Source organism: Saccostrea echinata, unplaced genomic scaffold (genome assembly GCF_033153115.1).
Source record: "Saccostrea echinata isolate AGI-Se365-2 ecotype Australia unplaced genomic scaffold, CSIRO_AGI_Sech_v1 ptg000023l, whole genome shotgun sequence".
In the NCBI taxonomy this organism is placed as follows: domain Eukaryota; kingdom Metazoa; phylum Mollusca; class Bivalvia; order Ostreida; family Ostreidae; genus Saccostrea; species Saccostrea echinata.
The window spans coordinates 9,737,207-9,762,676 of NW_026889772.1; the positions used below are offsets into that span (position 1 = coordinate 9,737,207).

The 25,470-nt window shown below is 33.5% G+C and overlaps 1 protein-coding gene and 1 long non-coding RNA gene across 2 annotated transcripts in view; both read left to right on the forward strand.

Moving 5' to 3' along the window:
* Positions 1-5,103, forward strand: part of LOC133191267 (uncharacterized) — a 30,253-nt gene extending 25,150 nt beyond the window's left edge. The window contains exons 30-35 of the mRNA XM_061327022.1: positions 554-684; positions 846-977; positions 1,335-1,458; positions 1,598-1,694; positions 3,991-4,098; positions 4,434-5,103. Coding sequence (XP_061183006.1) covers positions 554-684; positions 846-977; positions 1,335-1,458; positions 1,598-1,694; positions 3,991-4,098; positions 4,434-4,501 — 660 coding nt within the window. The 3' untranslated portion in view covers positions 4,502-5,103. The remainder of the gene's footprint in view (positions 1-553; positions 685-845; positions 978-1,334; positions 1,459-1,597; positions 1,695-3,990; positions 4,099-4,433) is intronic.
* Positions 5,104-13,198: 8,095 nt separating this feature from the next.
* On the forward strand, positions 13,199-24,587 carry LOC133191438 (uncharacterized). Its single transcript, XR_009721686.1, has 3 exons — positions 13,199-13,245; positions 23,686-23,777; positions 24,492-24,587. It is a non-coding gene; the product is annotated as an uncharacterized LOC133191438 (long non-coding RNA).
* The last annotated feature ends 883 nt before the right edge of the window (positions 24,588-25,470 follow it).

Below are 25,470 nucleotides of genomic sequence, written 5' to 3' on the forward strand. Positions count from 1 at the left end.
CTGTATTGTTACAGATTGTTTTTTGTTTGACATTTTTCATTTGAGTTATTCCCAAGGAGGGCAAATTTTTTTTCATTAACCAAATATAACCATGTTTGCAGGAATTTGTTGGGGAAAAATCTTTACTATACAAAAATTATGAAATATATTTAAGAGTCTGAAACATATGTACTATTTTTCAAGGAGACAATATCTTCTACACCTAAATGTCTAGAAGTATTGCATTGTGCATTAATTCAAGAACCAACGATCTGGTCACTTCATCTTCCATAGAAATTTCAATTACCAGTGGTAATTTGACTAATTTTGCATCAACCTTTGGAGAAAAAAAAAACAAGTTGGTACCGGTAATTACCTAAAACTTTAATAATAGGACAAAACTGTCGAAATTAATTCTCCTTCTGTACATGGTATTATGGGAGTAATTTGGTCATTTGGCTATTATGGATATATAATCCACAAGATTGGGGGAAGGGTTATAAGATTATATGTGCAATCAACCACATAAGTCGTTGAATTACATTCATTTTGTCCTGTTTTGGTTGCTGGTTAGGCTGTCCTGCACTGCTGTGAGGGCCTCAACAAAAGAATAGAACCAGTGAAACAGAAGATGGCAGGCAAGTCCTGGAAGGAAGTGATTAACCAGTGTTTTACTGAGGCCATTGATTTGTCAGAGAGATACTGGTAGGTCGATCAACATCCCCTGTGGTCTTGACCCCCAAAATTTGTAATTGATAAATGTCATACAGAATTTGTATGAGCTGGAGAAAGTGACAGAATTTATCATTTTTTAATGTCAGTCTTGAAGTGATAGCTGTATCTCACTTTCACATTTCTACTTTAAGGGAAGCTCCTCACTCACCCCACTTCTCCCAGTACAATGCTTATGGTGTGACCTTGACAGAGGTAACTCTGGACATCTTGACTGGTCAGCACATTATTGACAGGGTGGATTTGTTGTATGATTGTGGAGAAAGGTATTTATTAAAGAACAAGTGATAACACACACTGAAACTGTCTAAACTAGATGTATTTTGATACTGACTGAATTCCAAACTTTTCTGTCATGTTAATTGTTGGACATACGAAACAGTCTCAGAAGTAGGAACTTGTACAGCTTCTTCTTATACTTCATTTATACAAACCTAAAAAAAGGGGTTCCAGGAATTAATAATCAGGATTTTAATGTGCATACAAGATAGAGAAAAGATCCTTACATGGATAATCATGATTGATTTCTGTGAACAGTGAATGCATCACACAATGTATTGAAAAAATGAAAGTGATGCCAAAACCTGCTTTTTAAAAAAAAAAATTCTTTATGTTCAATACAGTATGAGCCCAGAAATTGATATTGGACAGGTAGAGGGAGCATTTGTGATTGGACTGGGGTACTTTCTGCAAGAGGAGATCAAATATGACCCCAAGACAGGACGGCAACTCGTTGATGGGACATGGGTATTTATAGCATTGATTGGGACGCATAGAATTTCATGTAAAATTTGACTTAATCCTGAATTATTCTGACATTGCTACATTTATAGATTCTTCTGTAAATTGGAAGTGTATCAGCTGTTTTTATTTCTTTGTTTCTTAGGAGTACAAAGTTCCACTGACCAAGGATATCCCTGTTGATTTCCGGATCAGTCTTCTGAAGAATGCTCCTAATCCCTTGGGAGTTCTGAGAGCTAAAGGTGAATTTCAAAGAAATGAGAGATATGAATTTTTAAGAATTTAAAAATAGAAATTTTTTAAGAATTTAAAAATAGAAGGGAGGAAATATTTTAGGGACCAGAATGACCAATATATTTGTCTGTCTGTCAGAGATTCCTTCAGCAGACTATGTATTCTCCTCCCTGTTGATCTTCCCTCTATCACCTGCAGACAAATAGGTAGGAATAACTGTGCCCTGTGGGTGTCTGTCTATCTTTACATCTCTGTCTAGCTGAGAGAGATAACTGTGCCCTGTAGGTGACTATCCTTCCATCCCTGTCTAGCTGAGAGAAATGCATGCACTGTCAATACAGAACATTATCACTTTACACCTTCATGGAGACTCAGATCAAAATAAGGGGGTACCCCTCTAATGGAGTTTACAAAGGTACTGACTGTTTCATTGCATCTTATAAGGGTTTTAGGTTGTTAGATTTTCAATATGTATTGCATCATAGAATCTATGGTAATAAAAAGCAAATCAGTAATGTTTATTTTCTTTTAGATACGTTTTTTCATATTAAAATTAATTATAAGAGACAATATGTAAAATAAACCAGAGAACAAAAATTGAACTGCAGAGTTATCTTAGTCCAAGTTCCAGACATGGAACTTCCATCCCTGAGAACCAAACTGAGGTATAACTCTCCAGTAACCACCTTCATATGATGCTCTTTTTCCATGAAAAATAACAAGTATAGAGGAAGTAAAATATAACCAATTCCTTTATCATGTGGATGGTGTTTAACATTGAAAGAAAGTTGTGGAGCACAATTTTTGCAGAACTTGAATCAAACTAAGTAGTATAAAAAAATGATATGAAATAAACCCCAGTACAGAAACTGAACTGCAGGAGAAAGTACTGGAGAGTTCTACCTCATTTTTAAGTTTTCAGGGATGGAAGTTCCATATCTTGAACCTGGAGTAACAATGCTCCGTAGTTTAATTTTTAATGCATTGTCCTCTGGTTCATTGAATGTTGTCTAATATACTGTATGTCATGTAATTGTGGCATACTGCAAAAGTTTTGTTTGTTTTTTGAGGATCAAAGAGTTTCGCTAAAAAATTTGACAAATATAAAATGCCTGAATATTTTAACTCTTTTTTGATAAAATTAGCCGAATATTTCTGACACCAAAAGTATCCAATATAAACCCTAATAGTTCTTGGTTAACTTATGAATATTTGAAGAAAAAAAGACATTGGTGAGTTGTTTATTACTGTAAGAGAATCTGTGATGAAATATACATCAAACTTCTTAACCAAATCATATAAAAGGCATAATGAAACACTGTACCATTTTATTTGTGCCTCTGTATATTTGCAGTCTGCACTAGTGTATATACTGATGAATGATATATCCCAGTGAATTTGAAATAAAAGATACTACAGAGTCTGACATATCTGTTTCATATTTAGATATTTTACTGAAAAAAAGACTTTAATAGTAACCTAACAACAAAACTTTATGATAAATGTGATGACTTCAACTTTTCTATCTTCAACTTCCCTTATTTATGTAGCCCTTATCACATGCATATGGAGTTGATTCAATATGCAAGAGCATGCTTTATGTAAAACAATTTCTAGAACGATGCAAGCTATTGACAAACAAGTTGATGAAACAAGGATATCAACAGTCTCATTTGAAGACAACGTTTCACAATTTCTATGATCCATACAATGACCTTGTCAGCAAATACAATCTATCATTAAGTTGAATGCAGACTGATGTTTTTCATACTAATTGTTAGGCCATTATTTACACATAAAATTGTCTATGGATTTTTGAGTTTGCCCGATCATGAGAAGGAGATGTGACCAGTCAACAGGTGCTGCTTAGTCCACCTTGGCACCTGATCCCACCTTTGATACTTTTAGAGGTCTATGTTTGCTCTGCTCTCGATTTGTATTCTGTCGATGGGCTTTTGAGGTTGATTACTGTTCGTTATCTCTATTTCATGAAATATTGTGAAATTGCTAATTTTCATGGGGGGTTAAATTTCATTGCTTTTGTGGAATGAAGTGACACATGAATGCATAAACCAAACAAAATTTTAAAATTCAGTATTGCAGTATGATGTTTCTCTTTAAACCACAAATTCTAATCCCCTTGAAATTTTAATAGAATTATTTTTTTTAAATTAATATTTCCTCCAACTAATTAGATTTGACCCCTCAAAAATAAGTGATTTTACAGCACATTAATTAACCATCTTTAGTTATGTATCTCTTGTATGAGTAGTGATATAGTAAGACTCTGAATTTGATCTACAGCCTGTGGTGAGCCCCCCTTGTGTATGAGCTGCTCTGCATTGTTTGCCATTAAGCATGCTGTGGAGGCCTTCAGGAGGGATATTGGAAAAGACACTTACTTTGCCCTGGGTATGTACAGAAGTATATTAACAATGCTGAAATAGTTAAACATACTGTATACAGGGAAATTTTTGCCTCCAAATTATCCCCCCCCCCTTGATACAAGTGGGCAAATTTAAGATGGGGTGAATTCAAAGAAGACAGTATAATTTCTTCAACAAATCTGTGACTGGGCTAATTTTAAACAGGGCAATATTGTTTGCAAGTGTGAATGGGCAAAAATAACACAGGGAGAAAATAACCCTGTATACATATTTACCTTTTCTATTAATATAATAAAAATATTATATGGTTTTGATGGTACGTAACATGAAATATGCAATGTTAAGTTGTTTTTTTTCTAGATGCCCCAGCAACTGTAGAGAAAATACAGCAGTCCTGTTTGGTTGATCCGTCCATGTTTGTTATCTAGTGATGAATCTTAACAGGAGAAGAGATTAACATTTATCTCCCAGTCTACATAATATGAATCTAAACATGAGAAGAGATCAACATTAATACATGTATCTCCCAGTCTACATCATTATTCTGTATGTGTATCCTAACAAGTTAATGGAAGGTTTCAGCCCCATCTGAGCATCAAGCTGAAGAGAGCTAATTTCAGATCAGAGTTTGCCTGTTGTCTGTCTGTCTTAAGGCATTTGTTGATCAATCTGTCTGTCTGTTTTCACATTTTTCTTCTCAAGAACCATTGTATCAATTCTAACCACTTAGAAGGGCAATAGCACAAGGGGTTCCAAGAAGGATACTCAGTAAATAATAAAAAGAAGTGGGGCCATAGAACTAGAGTTTACTAGTTACAATACAGGTGTGTGTGTGTGTGTGTGTGTGTTAAGTCATCATAGGAGGTCAATGGGTGAGATGGGGCCATAGTTGGATTTAAAAGCTTTACACAGGAATATATATTGGTAAAATGTGTTCTGTCAAGAACAATATTAATACCATGTAGAACAAATTGATATCAATTCAAGCATCTTTATGTAGTGTAGTTCTGAGTTTATTTTTCAAGCCATATCCCAGGAAGGGGGGGGGGGGTTAAGTCATCATAGGAGGTCAATGGGTATGGAAATATAAAAGACTTTTTTACTTCAGGTGAAGAATAAATCTGTTTCAAATTACTATGAAACACTGTATAGAGAACATTGCCTTGGGCTAAAGTTGTGTATCAAAATGGAGTAGAGGTAGGAATATATCCTGGATTTTTTTTTCGGATGGAGCTAGTCCAATGGTCAAAATATGCAAGCATTTCATAAAGTGTAAATTAAGTTGACCTGCATCAAGGTTAGACTAACGGTAGAGGAACATTTTAATGCCAAAATATATTGACTTCTGCAAGAATGAGGTTTATAATCTGATTATATGAAATTGAACTCTGTACACTATATTAAGTTTTATAATTTATCAAGAAGAGATGTGACATTGTGAGCATGCCATGTTCTCTTAGTATTGTACTAAGACAAAGGGAACTGTATTGGGAATTAAGTATGCTCTTATGCTCTCTTACTAAACAAAAAAAAAAAACAAATGCATATTATATATATTTAGGAAACATTTTTAATTTGTGATTTTTATCATCCTTCTTATTGGAAAAAAAATTAGCCCATGGCTGTCCAGATACCTTTTTTAATTAATATACATTGTATGAAGATATCTTCAAAATATTTGAAATTAAAGACTTGGAAAGTTAAGATTTCTAGTTTATGGATGAGAAAAAAGTGTTGTTGTTTTTTAAATATATTTTAGCTTTTTGCACACAAAATTTTCAGTTAAACATTACAGGGGTGAAAGACTTGGATTCCATCTGCTGGTGTGTGTGTGGGTATTTTTTTAAAGTCTAAAAAAAGCAAATTTTATGTGATTTTTTATTCAAATTTAAATTCAATAATATTTGGATACTAGAAGATACAAGCATATAGTTGATTTCATGGCCTTTAATGCAGAGTTGATCTTGCAAATTAAGGAAATAAGTAAACAATAGTAATAAGGTATTATATGTAATAAGGACTATAATGAACCATTATGAACAACTGAAAAAAAAACATGCTTGTATTGGTAACTCATTTGAAAAGCTAAAAATTTCCCAGTGACAAATACCATATTGCAGGTACTTTTAGCAGAGTGCTAACTTTGGCTTATTTTAGCAGTTTTGTAGTATGCTGCTAAAATTTTAATTGCCAAATTTGCACTCTTCTTTACCACTACTGAACACAAGAAAAATCACTTAAATAACTTTGATTAGTCTATTGTATAAGCAATATAACTTTCACCTGGTGTTTTATTTACTCAAATATTTGTCTAAATCATTATTCAAACGTATATTAAACATACTGAAATTTATCTTAAAGATGAATTTCCTCTCTTTTGCAATGTCACAGAGCTCTGTGTCCACCAAAATTATTGGGATACATTTGAGCATGCAAAATGCCAAATTTTACCCCCGCTTAAGAAACCCGCTATACGGTATGACTGTGTCAGAAACAGGTATTTGTTTAACACATTCTGGATCTTTGTGCTTTACTATCCATCTTACAGAAAACAATATAAATAAACTGCCATAAATGTTTTACTAAGTGCCATTATTGATATTTTAATTTTCTTATGGTGTAGTTATAGAAGTATATAACATATGTATTCTTTTTGTATGTTAACATTTTTACATAAATGTAGTTTTTATCCAAAATATTGTAACTTCATGATTGTGTAATTTTTTCTAGCTCTCCTGGTCAAGGAGAGAAGAGTATATTGGTAAGGTGTTTTTGTCATTCATCCATCTGTCTGTCAGTCTGTTCATCTGTAAACAATTTTTCAAAATGCTGCTCATCTACATTTTTGGTCTGATTTCAATAAAAAACTTCTTTGATGCTTAATTCTTTATATTTGATTTTGATGAATGACATTGCCATAGATTTTGATGAATGACATTGCCATAGATAAAATCTTCTGTAAAATTATTTCAAAATTAATGTTATTTCTCTTTTTTTTCTGATTTCAAAACAAACTTGGAACACACAGGTAAACTACATCATGGTACACATTAAAACTTCAGCGAACAAAGCTGCAGTGGTTAATAAAAATAGAATAATGAGTGAAATTCCTTTAAAACACTACATCTGATACAGTTTTGGTCTGATTTAATGAAATCTGGTACAAAAGAAAACAAAACTAGGACACATAATTGTAGTTATAGGTGTTCCATGGATACTTGAAGAGAAATATCAGAAAATTTTTGAAATGCTAAATTTCCTTCTGTTTTGATATGATTTCAACCAAACTTGATACATAATTAGAAACATGGGGATGAATAATTATGTACATTGTAGTTATTAGATGCCATAGATACTAAAAAAGAATATCTGAAAATCTTTTAAAATGCAACTCTTCCTTCAGTTATGATTTGATCATATTTAGAAAGCAGCAGGATTCATAATTCTGATAATGTAAAGCAAAAGTTGGGTTTTTTTTTGTGTGAACAGTACTGGTATTTCCAACATAAATTATAAAAACTTTCTATTCTGAAAACTGTAGGAGGTGACATTCTGACAGTATTAAATTTTGCATAAAAATGAGTAAGTTCAACAACTGGTATTTTTCTCATTAATCTGTTTTAAAATTATTGAAAATCAAAATTCAAGTTCCATGAACATCTCTGATATATGTACAAGTTGATGTGCAAAATAAAAGTTTGGATCTTGAAAACTGTAGGAGGCTTCATCCAAACAAATGATGTACTCTGTTGGCTGCCGCCAAGCACCTACCCACAATTTTCACAATATCAATAACTGGATTTTTCTGATGAAAAAACCTGCTTAAAAATTGTTTCAAGTCCAGTTGCTACTTTTCTCTACCTCTAAAATTAGTACAAACCAGTAGAGCTACAGTCTCATAACAGACTACTGAGTTACAGTAAAACTGTACTGAGAGGGGATAAAAAATTACATCATAATAGTCAAGAATGATTGCACAAGTTTTACTGAATTAGTTTTTCTGCCCCACAATCATGTAACAGACATCGCGTACGGTGTTAGTGTCAAAAAGTCATTATTACCATTGCGGCAGCACCTACACTATAATGTTTTGGAATCAATGCACTGTATGAAAGCAACATATCATTCAGTCGGTAATTATATACTTAACGCATTTCACAATAAATATTTGTCAAAAAAATCTTTCTATCAGATATATTGATTCGACTATTTGTCAATAACGTCCAAAATGCATGTAGACAGTTACATGTAACGAGAGCGTCGCACATGCATTAACAAAATGTTTATAACTTCTATAAAACAAACAATACAAATATTAAATTAAGCAGAAAAGTTAAAAAAAAATATGATAAGTGCATTTTGCAATCTACAAATACAACCTTTATAAAATAAGGATTGCTTAAGAGAAACAATTTACATTTTGTAAAGCAGTTAAATGACGTAGATTCTTTTTTTAAAGCGTATCCAAAAAAAAAAAAAAAAAAAAAAAAAAATCCAGATTTTAATTTAACTAAGCGAAACACATCATGAGTTACACCCCTAGCTTAAACCACAAGGAGAATGCTTAAGGAAACGAAGTGATTGATTAATACTTTTAATTCTGTCACTCTTGAAACTGAATGCAGGAATTTGACAATATTAATGAAAAAATAAAAAAGTAAACTTTTTAGATTAGCAATAATAGAATTTTCAGTGTTTTTGTACAAAAATACTGATATGAAATTGGCTGAAAAAATGTTGGAAACTAATCTTGTATGAGTTACAGGTTTGGTTTAATGATTCAAATCTGAATCTTGATGACGGTCTCCGAAAAACTCTTTGCCACAATTTATGAGCATAACAAAAAATATATGCAAACACATAAAACATGTTAACTGCATTTGTATCCCTTGGAGCATGAAATCTACAATCTTTATCCTGATCATAAATACAAAACTTTGAAACTGTCCCATTTGAACAGTTCTTGTTCGTTGGGAAGGGATGGGGAGGTTGATTCACAAAGAAACCCAAATTGACGCCAACAGCGTGCACAATGTCAACAATAGATTAGACCCCGAACTGGTTGAACCCCCCCCCCCCCCTCCTTTTTCAAGAATCCTGGATCCACTATGTCCATGATAAGTAGTCTGGAATTGGATTGATTTGTATAGGAAGCTACTGTTGTGTTTATCTATTATAGTACAGATATTGAAAACTGATAGGATAAACACGGTAACCACATTTCAAGACTATGTTCTGTAAATTAACATTTATATTTTTCCTTTGATCACGTAATCAAGAGTTTTATACACTACCTTATTTTATCAATACTAATAAAATATGTAAATTTATAAATGCTTTACTTTGTGAATTAACAAAAAAGAAAAAAATATGCACTATTGAGTTTTCTCCTTATTTTTAGCTCACCTGAAACGAAGATTCAAGTAAGCTTTTCTGATCACCATTCATCCGTCGTCTGTCTGTTGACTTTCACATTTTCAACTTCTCAAGAACAATTGCACCAATTTCGACCCTACTTACCATTAATCATCCTTGAGTGAAGGGGATTCAAGTTTCTTAAGATAAAGGGCCACCATATCCTCTTCAAGGGGGAAATAATCAAGAAAAGAAAAAAAAGTGTCTTAAAAAATCTTCTCAAGAACCATTTGGGCAGAAATAACAAAACTTATATGAAAGTGCCTGACATAGTGTAGATTCAAGTTTGTTCAAATCACAGCCCTCAAAGGTATGTTTGGGGCCAAAATGGGGGATCAAATTTTACATGTGAATATATATGTAAAATCTTTAAAAATCTTCTTCGCAAGAACAGCAAAGCCATGATTAATCATATTTATATGGAAGCATCTTCAGGTAGATTCAAGATTGTTCAAATCATAAACCCCAGGATCAAAGTTTTACAAAGGAATATATAGGGGGGAAATCTTTAAAAATCTTCTCAAGAAAGTCGTGATTATTCATTATAATATGGAAGCATGACTCGGGGGTGTAGGATAGGACCACAATAGCTGGAGATCTATAGTTCGCTGGTCTAAAAAAAATGGGAGGATGACCAGAGAGCTACAGTGCCATCCATTGAAAAAAGGTGTATTTTTATTTTGCTAAAAAAGTGCACTCTTTCTTGATTTATTTCTCCATATATTTAAGATGCCATCTCAAAATATTACAAACCTTGTGTTTCTAACAAGATACAAGATTTTATTAGTCCAATTTTGGCCCCGGGAGGAGCAAAAAGATTTACAAACATGAAACAAAAGAAGGAGGAAGATCCAAATGATAGAACAAACCTGATCTTAAATATAACGAGCAGTGCTTGATTGGCCAGAAATGTGTTTCTAACATATTCATTTACTACTTCCACAATAAAACATTCCCTAAAACCATTCCCAATAGCCCTCCTGGGTCTGTATTTTGAAACCATCAAAAATTTTGCATATTCATACTGCCATTTTGGGTGGAAGACAATTTGGTCCAATACACTTCATGCATGAATTGTACATAGAGTTTTGTTGTGGAAATGGTAAAAGAATAGGTTAGGAACTCATGGTGAAGTGATATTTTAAGAGATACAGAGAAGTAAATCTGGAAACAGTGCACTTTTTTGTGAGCAGCAAGTATACACTTTATAGTTTACCTGAGCTGAAAGCTCAAGTGAGCTTGTCTGATCACCTATTGTCTGTCCGTCCATCTGTAAACTTTTCGCATTTTCAACTTCTTCTCAAAAAGCACCAGGCCAATTTTAACCAAAGTTGATACAAAGCATCCATGGGTAAAGGGAATTCTAAATTGTTAAAATAAAGAGCCAGGTCCCTTTCCAAGGGGAGACAATCCAGAAAAGGCAAAAATAGGGTGAGTTATTTTAAAATAATCTTTTTCTCAAGAACAGCCAGACCAGAAAAGCTGAAACAAATGTAGAAACTTCCATAGGTATTGTAGATTCTAAATTGTTCAAATCATATCCGGTTGGGGTAGGGAGGGGCCACAATGGGAGATCAAAGTTTACATGTACATTATATATAGGAAAAATCTAAGAACCTAAAAGGTGAAACTTATGTGGAAGTTTCCTGAGGTAGTGTAGATTCTAAGTTGTTCAAAACATGGCCCCTGAGGTAGGTGGGGCCACAATGGGGAATCAAAGTTTTACACTGAAGTATAAAGGAAGAATCTTTAAAAATCCTCTTCTCAGGAACCGCTGGATCAGAAAAGATAAAACTTAGGTGAAAGCTTACTAAGGTAGTACAGATTGTAAATTCAGATCATGTCCTCTCTGGGCAGGATTGGACCACAATAGGGAATCAAAGTTTTACACTGAAATATATTTGAAAAATCTTGAATAATCTTCTTCTGAGAACCATTGGACCAGAAAAGATCAAACTGCCTTGAGTAAGTGAAAGGTTACTGAGGTCATGTCGATTGTAAATTGTTCAGATCATGGTCCCTGGGGGTAGGGTGGGCCACAATAGGGATTATGTGGGGAATTTTTAAATATTCCTCTTCTCAAGAACATCAAAGTCATGATGAATTATATTAATATTGGAAGCAGAAAAAAATCTTCCGGTATGTAGATTCATTTTTGTTCAAATCATGGCCCCTTTGTATAGGGTGGGGCCACAGTAGGTGATCAAAAATACATAGGAATATATGTATATTGGGGGAAAAAAGCTGATGGAGAGAGTAGGGCCAAAGTGACTCAGGTGGCATTGTGTCTTGTTTTAATTTTGAGGTCAAAGGGTCAAAGTTTAATGTCAGAAATTCATTATTGCATAAAATGCTTTCCAGATACATGTAATAACTTAGTTAAATTCTCTCTGAGCTTTTTGAATGAAGTTATATATCATAATTCCTAGTGACTTTAAGAAGACTCCTTTTGATTTTAGGTCAAAAGGTCAAGGTCAAGGCTGAAATTCATATAATGCAAAAAATGTTTTCTAGATGAAATTATATCATAACTCCCAGTGACTTACAGATGACCCCTTCTAATTTTTAGTTCAAAAGGTCAAAGTCAGTAATTCACATCTTCCATAAATTGGTTTCCTGGTAATGACTGTTTTTTTTGGGGGGGGGGGTGCAATAAAATTTTATACCTTTAATCAGTATGACTTAAAAAGGAGTCTTATTAATTTTCGCTTGACTCCTCTGAGCTTGACCATGAGTCAAATGTAGGTTATTTAAAATAACTTAATTGTAATTCATAGCTAGTGGTGCCGATCTGCCAAACTGTATGATAAATAAATATCCGTTTACTTGTAGAATTTTAGTTTGGCAAGTACAAGAATCGATATTATTTGGATGAGAAGGTAAAATACATTTGTGTGCCAATTACTGGTCTTTATATCGAAATATACGCAACGAACCACATCCATTTGCTTAACACTTGGTTTTATCTACATTTGATTTGAGGTCTTTCCTGAAAAATCCCCAGCTAAATATATATATATATATATATATATATATATATATATATATATATATATATATATATATATATATATATATATATATATATATATATATATATATTAAAGCTGGGAGAGTGCTATGGTCGCCGTTTTAAAGTGTCGTTGTTGCTGCAAGAAGGTTGCCACCTCAGCCTTACATTAAAACACATTGGATTCATGGGTCTCTGTAGAGATAACCGAAAATTAGAGGGCTTTGATACGAAAATAATTTTTATGCAACCACCATCTTTTCTTCCGCCTGTAATAAGATAGATATACATTACGGATACCTTGAGATACCACCCGATCCGATACTTATTAGCTGTTACTTTAACAAACTTATTAGTGTTATTTGCATGCTTATAAGACTCATAAAGTCTGACTTTTAGACCGTGCGGTCTACCACGGTATATTATTAGCTTCAACTAGCAAAGGCTAACAATATGATATAAAGTATACCGCGGTCTATTATTATCTTTAAAAAGAACCTTGTAAATAGCAGCAAATCAACTCTTGAATGCCAGGGGTCATCGCTTCGAAAAAATAAAATAAAAATTATTTTATTTATCGATTTTCAAATTATTTAATTTCTTCTTATATCTAAAATGATCAATGTGAAATCGGAAAAAAAAAAATTAAATAAAAAAATCTCGTTACGTCACATCGCCGAGTCAAATTCGCGGGAACATTCCACGAGATCTGACTGCCTGGAAATGTCACATGTATCCCATGATTTGGTAAGTAATTAGATCTATAGCAAAATGAAGTGCAGTCGAATGACGATGCATAAATATATATATATGTAGTAGGGATATTTGTAGAAGCACCTCTAAAGAGATCAGTGATCCCATTTCTCGAATTTCCTCTATCACCACATTTCGCCATTTGTGAAGAACACAGTGAGTGTAGATGGTATCAGTATTATGATTTAATATATGTATAAGCATAGGTTTTAATGATTTTGTCTCATTGATATGAATTTTACCATGGATTTACAGTTTTAATCAAATTTTCAGTAAGCACCCCAAGTGAGTGAAAGGGGGGGGGGGCATTGTTAATGAATTTACTTTATTAGTTTATACAGTTATCCATAAAGGTCACCTTTGCCTTGAAAAGTAGAGCAATCTCTTGTCTCTTCTACTTCATGTCCTTTGTATGAACTTCAATTGAAGGAAATACTTATATGGTTTATACTTTTTATTTAACCTGTGGCCTTAATAAATTATGATTTGTGTATGTGGGTTTATTTTATACACACAAATATCCAACACATTTAAAATAGCTGTTTTTAATAATATATATCCCTATTTGAAGCTTACTTTGTCCTGTCAAAAAATCTTATTTAACATACAACCTTACAAATGTTAATGTTCCAAAATGGTGGAAAACAAGATAGGTCAAAATGAAATCAATCCTGAATCTGTAAATCATCTAATAAAAAACTTTGTGAAACAGTGATAATATTTTCATATTATATATTTTCTATTACTGTGGAGGTATACCATATAAGCAACACAGTTTTATAAAAGCCACACTGCTCATGATATATATGGTATCATTATTTGGCCATATCCTGGTGTTGCCCTTTATAATTAGGAATATATAATAAATTAATAATAATAGGCCTATATATATAATTATATAAAAGTTCAAAGAAGATGGGCGTGTTTGGCGTGTGATCTGCATACGAAACATTATTTATAGTTTAAATTTCTACAATTTGGTCGGTTGACCACAGCTGGACATACTTTATAAAGTTACGCACATGGAAACATGTTACATTTAGTTTGAAATACTTCGTCAAATTTAATATATATGTCCGCTCATCTTAATAATTACTACATGGATGTAAAACTTGGTAACGCTTCACATAAATGATAAATACATGTAGGGTATAGTTAAATGCAATTACAAGTACATATTATATGTACTATATATTATCAGTAGGTTGGAAGAATTGCTATTGCTTTCGGTGCAACAAAACCACAATTTATCCATTTGAAAATAAATCAGGACATAAAATTAAACTGACAAAAGAATTGATTTTTTGTACTAAAAAATATTAACGTTCCATGCGAGGATCGAACCAAAAATATTTCTTTTTTATTGCACTGGATGGGTATCGCATACTACTGAGCTATCACCGCTACACACACTTTATGGTTTTTAAAGTGACAATGAAGCACCGCATTTACACATTGGAATTTTTTTTTTAGGAAAAGTTCATTTTTTTATCGTCTCTTGGTCTTCTCTCCATTTTTTACAAATGTTTATTAGCTTCTTTGAATTAAAATGCACACAAATAACATTTCAAAATCATGGAGAGATGACCATTAAGAGATAGCAAATTTTTAGAAAAATGTGTTTAAAAATGTAACATTTTGTACCAATTGACTCACCTAGCCAATTTTCAAGTTCTTTTTACGCAAATCAAAATACAATATCGGGAAAATATTTCCCTTTCCTATTTCACAGGAACCCGATACATGAAAAGAATGCTAAAATTTCATGTGACAGATCAATGAAATTTTCACTTTTCAAGTGTGCCCAGATTCCTGCCAAATGCCAATTAAAGGTGCCCTCGGTCTTTGTTCATGTCAAGATTCAAACATAAAAGCTAGTCAATATTATGAAAGGAGAATACTTGTACAGTCACTTGGGGCATGGACCCCCCCCCCCTTCCATTTTTTTTAGCTCACCTTAGCCAAAGGCTCAAGTAAGCTTTTCTGATCAAAATTTGTCCGTTGTCTGTCGGCAGCGTTGTTGTCGTAAACTTTTCACATTTTCATCTTCTTCTCCAGAACCACTGGGCCAATTTCAACCAAACTTGGCACAGAGTATCCTTGGGTAAAGGGGATTCAAGTTTGTTCAAATGAAGGGCCACACCTTCTTTCAAGGGAGATAATTATGAATTCGTGAAAAATTAATGGCATCATTAAAAAATCTTCTTCTCAAGAACCACTGTGCTTGAAAATATGAAACTTATGTGGAAGCATCCTCAGGTAGTGTAGATTCAAGTTTGTTCAAATCATGACCCCCAGGGGTCGGGTGGGGCCACAATGGGCGATCAAAGTTTTACATAGGAATATATAGGAAAAATCTTTAAAAATCTTTTTCTCAAGAACAGCAAAGCCATGATTGGTCTTATTTATATGGTAGCATCCTGAGGTAGTGTACATTCAAATTTGTTCAAATCATGGCCCCTGGGGGTAGGGTGGGGCCACAATGGGCAATCAAAGTTTTACATAGGAATACATGGGGAAAATCTTTAAAAATCTTCTTCTCAAGAACAGCAAAGCCATGATTGGTCATATTTATATGGAAACATTCTTAGATAGTGTAGATTCAAGTTTGTTCAAATCATGACCCCCGGGGTAGGGTGGGGCCACAATGGGTGATCAAAGATTTACATAGGAATACATAGGAAAAATCTTTAAAAATCTTCTTCTGAAGAACAGCAAAGCCATGATTGGTCATATTCAAATGGAAGCATCCTTGGGTAATGTAGATTCAAATGTGTTCAATTAATGACCCCCCAGGAGAATAGAGGGGCCATAACAGGGGATCATAGTTATACAAAGGATATCAATAAAAATGTTCTTCTTAAGAACAGCAAAGCTGTTATTTGTCATATTAATTCAAAAGAATCCCATGAAGTATAGATTCAAGTTAGTTCAAATCAACCCCCCCCCCCCCAACCACTTTTAAATTTAAACTTTTCAACCTTTCAAGGCTGAACTGATTTCTGCTTTTTCCAGCTATAGTGCTCAGGTGAGCAATGTGGCCCCTGGGCCTCTTGTTTCATTTTAAATCTGGGATCCAAACACTTGTTCATAGTAGGGCTGGGACAATACAACTTTTTAGCTCACCTGAGCCGAAGGCTCAAGTGAGCTTTTCTGATCGAAATTTGTCTTTTGTCTGTCATCGTTGTTGTAAACTTTTCACGTTTTCATCTTCTCCTCAAAAACCACTGGGCAAATTTCAACCAAACTTACCACAAAGTACCCTTGGGTAAAGGGGATTCAACTTTATTCAAATGAAGGGCCATGCCTTCTTCCAAGGGGAGATAATTATAATTTCGTGAAAATTAATGGCATCATTTAAAAATCTTCCTCTCAAGAACCACTGTGCTTGAAAACATGAAACTTATGTGGAATCATTGTGAGGTAGTGTAGATTCAAGTTTGTTCAAATCTTGACCCTTGGGGGTATGGTGGGGCCACAAAGGGGGATCAAAGTTTTACATAGGAATACATAAGAAAAATCTTTCAAAATCTTCTTCTCAAGAACAGCAAAGCCATGATTAGATATATTTATATGGAAGCATCCTCAGGTAGTGTAGATTCAATTTTGTTCAAATCATGACCCCCCCGGGGGGGGGGGGCAAAATGGGGGATCAAAGTTTTACATAGGAATTCATAAAAAATCTTTATAAATCTTCTTCTCAAAAACAGCAAAGTCATATTGATTGGTCATGATAATATAAAAGGATCCTAAGGTAATGTAGATTTAAATTTGTTCAAATCATGACCCCCAGGAGAATAGAAAGCCATAACAGGGGATCATAGTTATACAAAGGAATATAAAGGATATATCAATAAAAATTTTCATCTGAAGAACAGCAAAGCCATTATGTATCATATTAATTCAAAAGCATCCTTAGGAAGTGTAGATTCAAGTTTGTTCAAATCATTCCCCCTTTCCGAACCACTTTTATATTTAAACTTTTCAATACTGAACTGATTTCTGCTTTTTCCTAGCCAAAGTGCTCAGGTGAGCGATGTGACCCCTGGGCCTCTTATGCATCCTGGGGTAGTGTAAATTTTAAATTGTTGAAATCATGGCCCCCGGGGGTAGGGTGGGGCCACAATAGGGTATCAAAATTTTACATTGAAATATATAGGCAAAATCTTCTCCAAGAACCACTGGGTAAGGGCGAAACGATTACACGTGTAAAAGGCGACGTTTCGATTAAATGCTCTAAATGTTTACAAATTGAGTAAACGTTTACACAAAGGTCATTATCAATGTCTATCAGAAATAAAGTTTAATACAAACAAGTTGTTTTATTTCATATTTACCAAAGAAAGCAGTCTTTTACAAATTGTTAACAATATTGTTTTTTCTTTGAACCTAACCGGAAACATGATATTAAACAAAACTATCTAAAATCCAAGAGGTCTAACATAATTAATTCCAATTTCTGAGGAGTGAATACTAGCGATGTATTATGATTTTAATTTATTTTTCCAAGTATATGTTCTAAAATAATTAAATAACCTTTTCTGTTGCTTTTTATTGCTAAGAAAGTACAAATTATCATGCTTTTAAGTTATAACAGAACTACGCTTTTTCTACGTCCGGTATGTAGCCAAACAAACCATTAAATAAATGCAATATTGGTTGACGGTGTAGAAAGTGAATGAGTTTAATGTGCTTCATTTTCTTTAGTCATAAAAGCCAACAAATAAATAGCAATAACAACTCATACTTACATAATAGTGAAAGAATGGTTTATTAAATTAGTGTTTCATGAGTAAGTAGCCATAAAAATTCAACATAAAATATTCTCCCGTTTAAACGGTACCATTTCGTTTATTGCTGTTTGTTTAAACATTTACAAAATTCAGTAAACGTTTCACCCTTACCACTGGGCCAAAAGAGCTGAAACTTATGTGGAAGCATCCTGGGGTAGTGTAAATTCTAAATTGTTGAAATCATGGCCCCCGGGGTAGGGTGGGGCCGCAATAGGGAATCAAAGTTTTACATTGAAATATATAGGAAAAATCTTTGAAAATCTTCTTCTCAAGAACCACGGGGCCAGAAAAGCTGAAACTTATGTGGAAACAGTGAAGATTGTTGAAATCATGGCCCCCGGGGGTAGGGTGGGGCCACAATAAGTATTACAAAGGGAGGGGGGATCTGTTGAAGAACAAAGTAATTCAGGTGAGCATTTTGGTCCATGGGCCTAGTTTACTTTTTTAGCTCACCTAAGCTTATAGCTCAAGTAAAATTTTCTGATCACTCTTTATCCAGCATCCATCTGTCTGTCTGTTTAGCTGTTCGTCCGTCTGTAAATTTTTCATATTTTCAACTTCTCAAATTTAAATAGGAAAAAATCTTCTGGTAGTGTTATTGGGGCCCCCTGTATTGGGTGGGGCCACAAAAAGTGATCAAATTTTTACATAGGTCTGTAATTTATATTAGGAAATATCCAGCATGGTTATGATGACCAAGAATAATTTTTCCAAAATTGTGTAAGTCATTACCCCTTGATCAGGGGTTCCGGATTTAGTACGGGGCTCTTTTCATCATATAGTGAAAATGCATTAAATTCTTTGAAAGTCTTCCTCTATAGTTGTTCTTGAGTATTTAGCAAAGAAACTTAGTGCATGTTTATGATGAGAAGGTATGCTTCTTCCAAATGTTGAAATTCATTATCCCTGGGTCAGGGGTTCTGGATTTAGGGTAGTGCTATATTTTAATCATTTTAAATATTGGAATATTTACTCTGCTTTAAGAAAAGTTATTCACTTATGATAATTGATCAAAGTAAATATCATAATTGATAGGTAAATTGACAATACAAAAATATTAAATATTTATAATATGAAAAGTACTTTCAAAGGTTTTATTTGACAGCTGGTAGACATATAAATGATAGATGCATGAATAAAAATGAAACAAAAATACTTTCATACACATGTATTTAAAGACAAAGAGAGGCAAATATGGTGTGGGTATGGTGCTGGGTGTTACTCTGTGGATATTGTGTTATATGCTAAAGCACTACTGTTGTGTTATGTTTGGTGATAGTAATGAAGTGTACCAGTAGATAGCACTGGTATATATAGATATAGACATGTTTCTGAGTTGTTGCTGATTACCAGACTAACTATTTTGTTGAGCTCTGGTATTAGGGTGGGACACTATTTATTTAGTGAAAATGAATCAATGATTGGGAAATCTTTTCCTCTACTCCTTGGTATTAAAGAAACAAACTAAATGCATAGTTATTATGAACAAGGGTGCTCTTCCAAAATTCTGAATTTCAGGGCCCCTTGGTAAGAGGTTTTGATGTTAGGACTGGGGTCTATTGATTATATAGTAAAAATACATTAATTCTCTGAAAATCTTCTATTCCTTGGTATTAAGCCAATAAACCAATGCATGGGTATGATAAGCAAGGGTGCCTTTTCCAAAATATATGAAATGTGTGGCCTCAAGGTCAGGGGTTTGGGGCTCTACTGATTATACACAATGCATTTTTTTATTTGATAATCCTCTGCTCTGCTCCAGGGTATTAAGTAAACAAACTAAGTGTATAGTTATGATGAGCAAGGGCACCTCTTTCAAAATTATGAATTTCATGGCCTCTGGTTTATAACACGAACCTAATTCAGTTGTGGGAAGGTTGTTACATATTGTTATATTCAGGTGACCTATAAGACCTATGGGCCTTGTTTTTTTACCTTTACCTTCCCAATGACCTTTGACTTTATTTTTTTATTGTGTATAAATCTCAGTTATAAAAAAAACTAATGATTCAGAAGATATTTTCATCAAACATTATACACTTATACAAACTTTCATGTTGCAGTATTAAAATACCCTGGGTGTTGCATTCATGTCTTTTGGACATATTTTTCTAGTTTGAATTTAATTTTATTTATTTATTTATATATATTAATTATTTACCATTCCATGGATCTTTCACAGGGTTTTTTTTTTAAAACTCAGGTGATCTTAAAGGCCCTTGAGCCTCTTGTCCTATTACAAAATGAACTGGACACAGACTCTCAGAAAATTTTAATGTTCAGCCCAGTATTGTACCAGAAAGGGTAAACTTGTATGAAAGTTTTGATTCCTGACATGGTGTAGATTCAAGTTTGTCTAAATCACTGCCCTTGAGGATGGGGTGGGGGCCACAATAGAGGTTCAATTTTTTCATCAGAATATATATAGGGAAAATGTTTTAAAATCTTTTCAAGAACAGCACAGACATGATGATTGATATTGAGGTGCAAGTATCATCAAGTAATGTATACAGTATATAAATTTGTGAAAAGCCTAGACCGCAGGCGTAGGTTGGTGCCACAAATGGGTATCAAAGTCTTGCGTGGGAATGTATATAGAAAAAAAAGTTTAACATCTTTTCTTCAAGAGCAACAGGACCATGATTTGTTATATTAATATGCAAACATTAACATCACTGCTTGTGTACTGCTGATTCAAGTTTGTTTAAATCATTGCCTCCAGGAATGGATAGGGGCCATAATATGGGATAAAAGTTTTACTTTGGAGTACTAGAAGAAAAAAAATCATTTTCTCAAAAACAACAGGGTCTTGATTAGTCCAATTAATCCAATTGATATGTGCGAGTATCCTTAGGAAGTGCAGCTAGATTAAAGTTTGTTCAATTCATAACCCTCATTTGTAGTCATAAGGCCACAACATCATAAGGATATTGTAACATCTGCAACCCCTTGGAGCTAGGCTAGGGCCATGATATGGATAATGAATTTTTCATGTGAATAAAGTGAGATTTTATTTAAATATGCTGATGAATAACAGCACTAGTCTACCGAGGTGACTCAGGTGAGCATCATGGCCCATTGGATCTCTTGGGGTTTCCACATATTTAGTCATACTTAATTACTACAGTGACAAATGTTTTCAAGAAAATACCTAACTTGATCAAATATCCAAGCTCAAGGGTGTCAATTTGGCCATTGTGATACAATTAATTGGACATTTTGTAACCAACAGTTTTCATTGAGAATGCCCGAAGGAAGTTACTGAGCGGTAGATTTAAGGTCACATGCTCAAAGGTCAGATTCAGACATTTGACAGAGTGTGCTGCGATTTCTTGTCGTATATATAAGAGAAAGCTATTTGGGCTGTGGACATCATCCTGGGTAGCTCAGTAGGGATGGGTATTACCCCAAAAATGTATCACAGTCCAATTTTGTCAATGACTTGTTTATCATTATGTGTATCACTTTAATTCTATCAAAAGCTTTTTAAAAAATACTTAAAAATTATCACAGTGACTGTAATATATTGTTAGGAAGACAATTTTGCCATACATGTACTTTTAAAGAAAAACACCTTTTGTAAAGTACTTAAATGATGCGATTCTTAATTGATTATTCGTAGCCCATATAAAAAGTAGAGTGTTTCAATATGTGACATGCTTTAGGGCATCATTAAAGATTTGAATAAAACTAGTTGTGGTCAGCTTTTTATTTTACTAGCATTTAAATTGGTTCATGCATTTACCTGCAAAGAAAAATGTCCACAGATAGAGAGACTTTGTTAGAATGGCAACTACCATATATAAATAATAAAAATTTAATATGATTCCCTAATCCTTTATGTATAAAATAATAAGGAAACCGAGATAATTAGAAATGATTATTATCGTACAATCTCCCAGATTCATCACTATGGAGAGAGATTTCAGATTCTCTTTACTAATATTGTAACCATTCATCTTTATTTGAAGTGCAATATATTTTACTATACCCATCCCGATGTATTTTGTTAGTATTTAGATTTCAGTTTATGTAATAACTGTATATTATACATTTTAAAAGTACATGATGAGCTCATAAACATGTGATATATATGCTAGTTATTGAAACTCTCTATCTCAAAATTTAAAAGATTTAAAAGTTTTAATTTTAATCTTTCGAAGTATTTTTCCAAAGGAGGTCAAGGGTCAAGTGGACTGTTTAGCTTTAATGTTTTATGACAATAGGTCAGAAATTAGCTTAGTTAGCTAAATATATTGACTCTATGAACGATTTTAAAAAGTAGGTCAAAAGTGAAATTGAAAGGTCACTATATGGGTAAACCCTTGTATTTTATGAAAGCCGTAGTGCCCAAGTTTATATATTCAAAAAATTAAATCGAATCGTTTTACATTTCTCATGATATACATGTAAGGTGTGACTGATGGCCAGATTAATGGATGGATAGAAAGACAAACAGACCCTAGGTAAAAGTGATCAATCCCAAGTGTCACTTGGCTCTGCAGGTGACACAAAAACTGTATTCTGGATTGCTCTATTGCTCTGTAACTGACTGGAGGCAAAACAATTATTCTGATATACAGTAACTGGTAACTCAGGGTTGTCCCTGACAATTGAAATAGCAGGGGGCATTAAAAAAGTAGAATGGGGTTTGGGGTTCCTTCCCTAACAGGGCCTTGAGGGGGGATACCAGAATTACTGGGGCTTTATGTCATTATAGGCGGGGAAATTCCCCGGCCCCCGGGTCTTAGGGTCAACCCTGTAACTGGTAGATAGTTACACTCCTCTAGCTCAATGGGAACTCTACTAGGATCTCGTCTGATTCTTCGTTCAGCTATAAATTTTCTTCCTAAGTATTGTTATAATTTCAATTGAAACAGGAAAGGAGAAAATGTACATTCCTCCCTCCTAAAATTGTCTTCACCCTCAGAGACACAACCCACCCAAGTTCTTCATTGCCCCTGGCAGGAATTTTACCTGCAAGTCCAGGGATGGTCAACGGAATCAAATCCGATACCATTACACAATTAATGAGGGTATTTATTCAGTACCAATAGACTTTTGAAGCCTTTGCAAAGCTTAGACAATAAAGTGACCATGGTGCCTGCAAGATTCACTTACTCCAAGCTCCCAACCAAGATTTTACAGGCACTACCTCAATTTCAAAATCATAACAGACTTAAAATCTAAAATGTCTTGAAAACTTGGAAAAATTTATTCCAGAATATAAACATTGCCTTTTTTTCACCTAAAATTTTATCTTATATGTAGACTTTCTTGAGTTTGTCAAGTTTTTTCTTATGATGCTTATTATAATGCTGCATTTTAATTGAGTCATCTTTACTAAATTTGATCGATAATATTTGTTAGCTCATGCCCGGTATAGATGAAGAAAAGTTTAGAGGTTATTTATAGATTTAGGGTGCAACTTGTCTAAAGGTCAAGGTCAATGATTTTACAGGCCAGAAAAAAAAACCCTATACTGTCTTTCTATATATATCTAGGCTTATGTTACAAAATAATACTGTGTTCTAAAATATCATGACCTTTGATTTTTTGTTCTCATTGGAGTACATTTTTTGTGTTTTAGAAACATTGAAACATTTCTAATTTATTTATTATGCTATGTTTTTCCCCCTAGAGGATGAGATGACAATTCCAATCCATAACTAAAGCCCCTGCATTAGAAAAAAGATCAACACTCCTTTGTGATGCTTGCAAATGCAATGTATTGTAAGTATTAAAAGTGTTTACTTCTTGAATATTAAAAAGGTATTTTGTATAATTAGAGCATAACTAGGTTGGGCTGAGTAACCTTAATATTCCAATTGGATATCCAGTTTGAAACTTTAATCACTAGTAAAATGGATACATACAAGCATGTCATTTGAAAGTCTTGCCAAATGTTTATGATTTACATCTTGATTGCACAGTTATATATTACTCCAATTCAGTAAATCAGGGTAAGATAATCAGTACTCGCTGAAAAAAATTTCCTTTAAAACCTGTCTGACTTGACATTCACTACTGAACAAATTTTGTGTCAGAATAGACAGGGTGTCAGGATGTCAGATTGCACAGTGCAAAACACATAGAAAAGAGTAAAGTTCAAATTAAAATAAAGGTCAGAATTCACAGTGAAAAAGACTGCACAGGTTTCTGAATAGACAGCTTTTCACTGTAAGTACATACAAATATCTGAATTGTATGCCCACTGAATTTGAATTTTTTAGTTTTACTAACTCACTACACCTGAGGACAGCCAGGAGTAACAAAGAATCTACATGTATCTCCTTCACCAAACTTAGTCTTCCATTTTATAATTAGGACAAATTTAATGTGAACTGGCAAGAAATTTTACCACAGTTGCCCTGATAATTTGGTTTTTTCACATGTATTAAAATAAATAATGTAATCATAATACATGTATTACTTCTTTCATTACAGGGTATTTACAATTCAACACGTATGCTAGCCTAATGGAAAGTTATTGAATGACCATGATGACTAATCATCTGAAGAAAATGATTAGCATGGAAAAGACTGTGGAACCCTTCATGTTGTTCTTCTGTGTTTTCATGTTTTTGATTGCTCAATTAAGCAAACTAACTGAGATATTTGAAAGTGAGAGCTAGTACCTACATTTAAGTGTTTAAATGACAAAGAATGTTCTCTGACAAACTGGAAAAACTGATCATGGAAGTCAGCTGCAAAAAAGTCTTGTAAACCATAACAAGCATGACATGGTGCATATATTTCTAGCTTAATGAAGGACCAGAACAATGAATTGACATGGGTTTATTTTACAGTATATGGACCTTTTAAAACTTTATTTTTTTTTTAGCCAGCAAACCTTTGCTTTTTTCTTAATGATAGTAAGTCTTATCAAATTTGTGAGTTTGTGTGTCAGACTTATTGGTTGGACTTTTTACTCATTATCTTTTATGAACAAGATTCTTGATAATGAACGTGAGCACATAGATCTTCAGTTGTAAATTCATGTCACACAAATCTGTATAGAGTTCCATTTCTGGGGGAAACTTAAGTTTGTCATATGAGGAGGAACTGTGATACTCAGGTGAGCATTAATGCTCACTGCCTTTTAAATCAAATGAAAATTAGTTTTTATGCAATTAACCATCTGAATTATAAATTGTATGTGAGGTAATTTTGTGAAATGTTTAACTGTTGAATAAAAAAAGAAAAAATGTATTTAATAGCATTCCATGTTTAATTTAAACCTGTGTAAGAATTTTATTTACTGTAGAATCATCATTGTTTATGGGGGTCAATTTTTGTGGGTAACCAAAATTTGACTTGTTTGTGGGGACTTAATTCATGGATAAGGGCTACCCACAAAATCCACAGATTGATCCTCCATGAACAGTGATGATTCCACAGTACATGTAAAGAGAAATAAATGAAG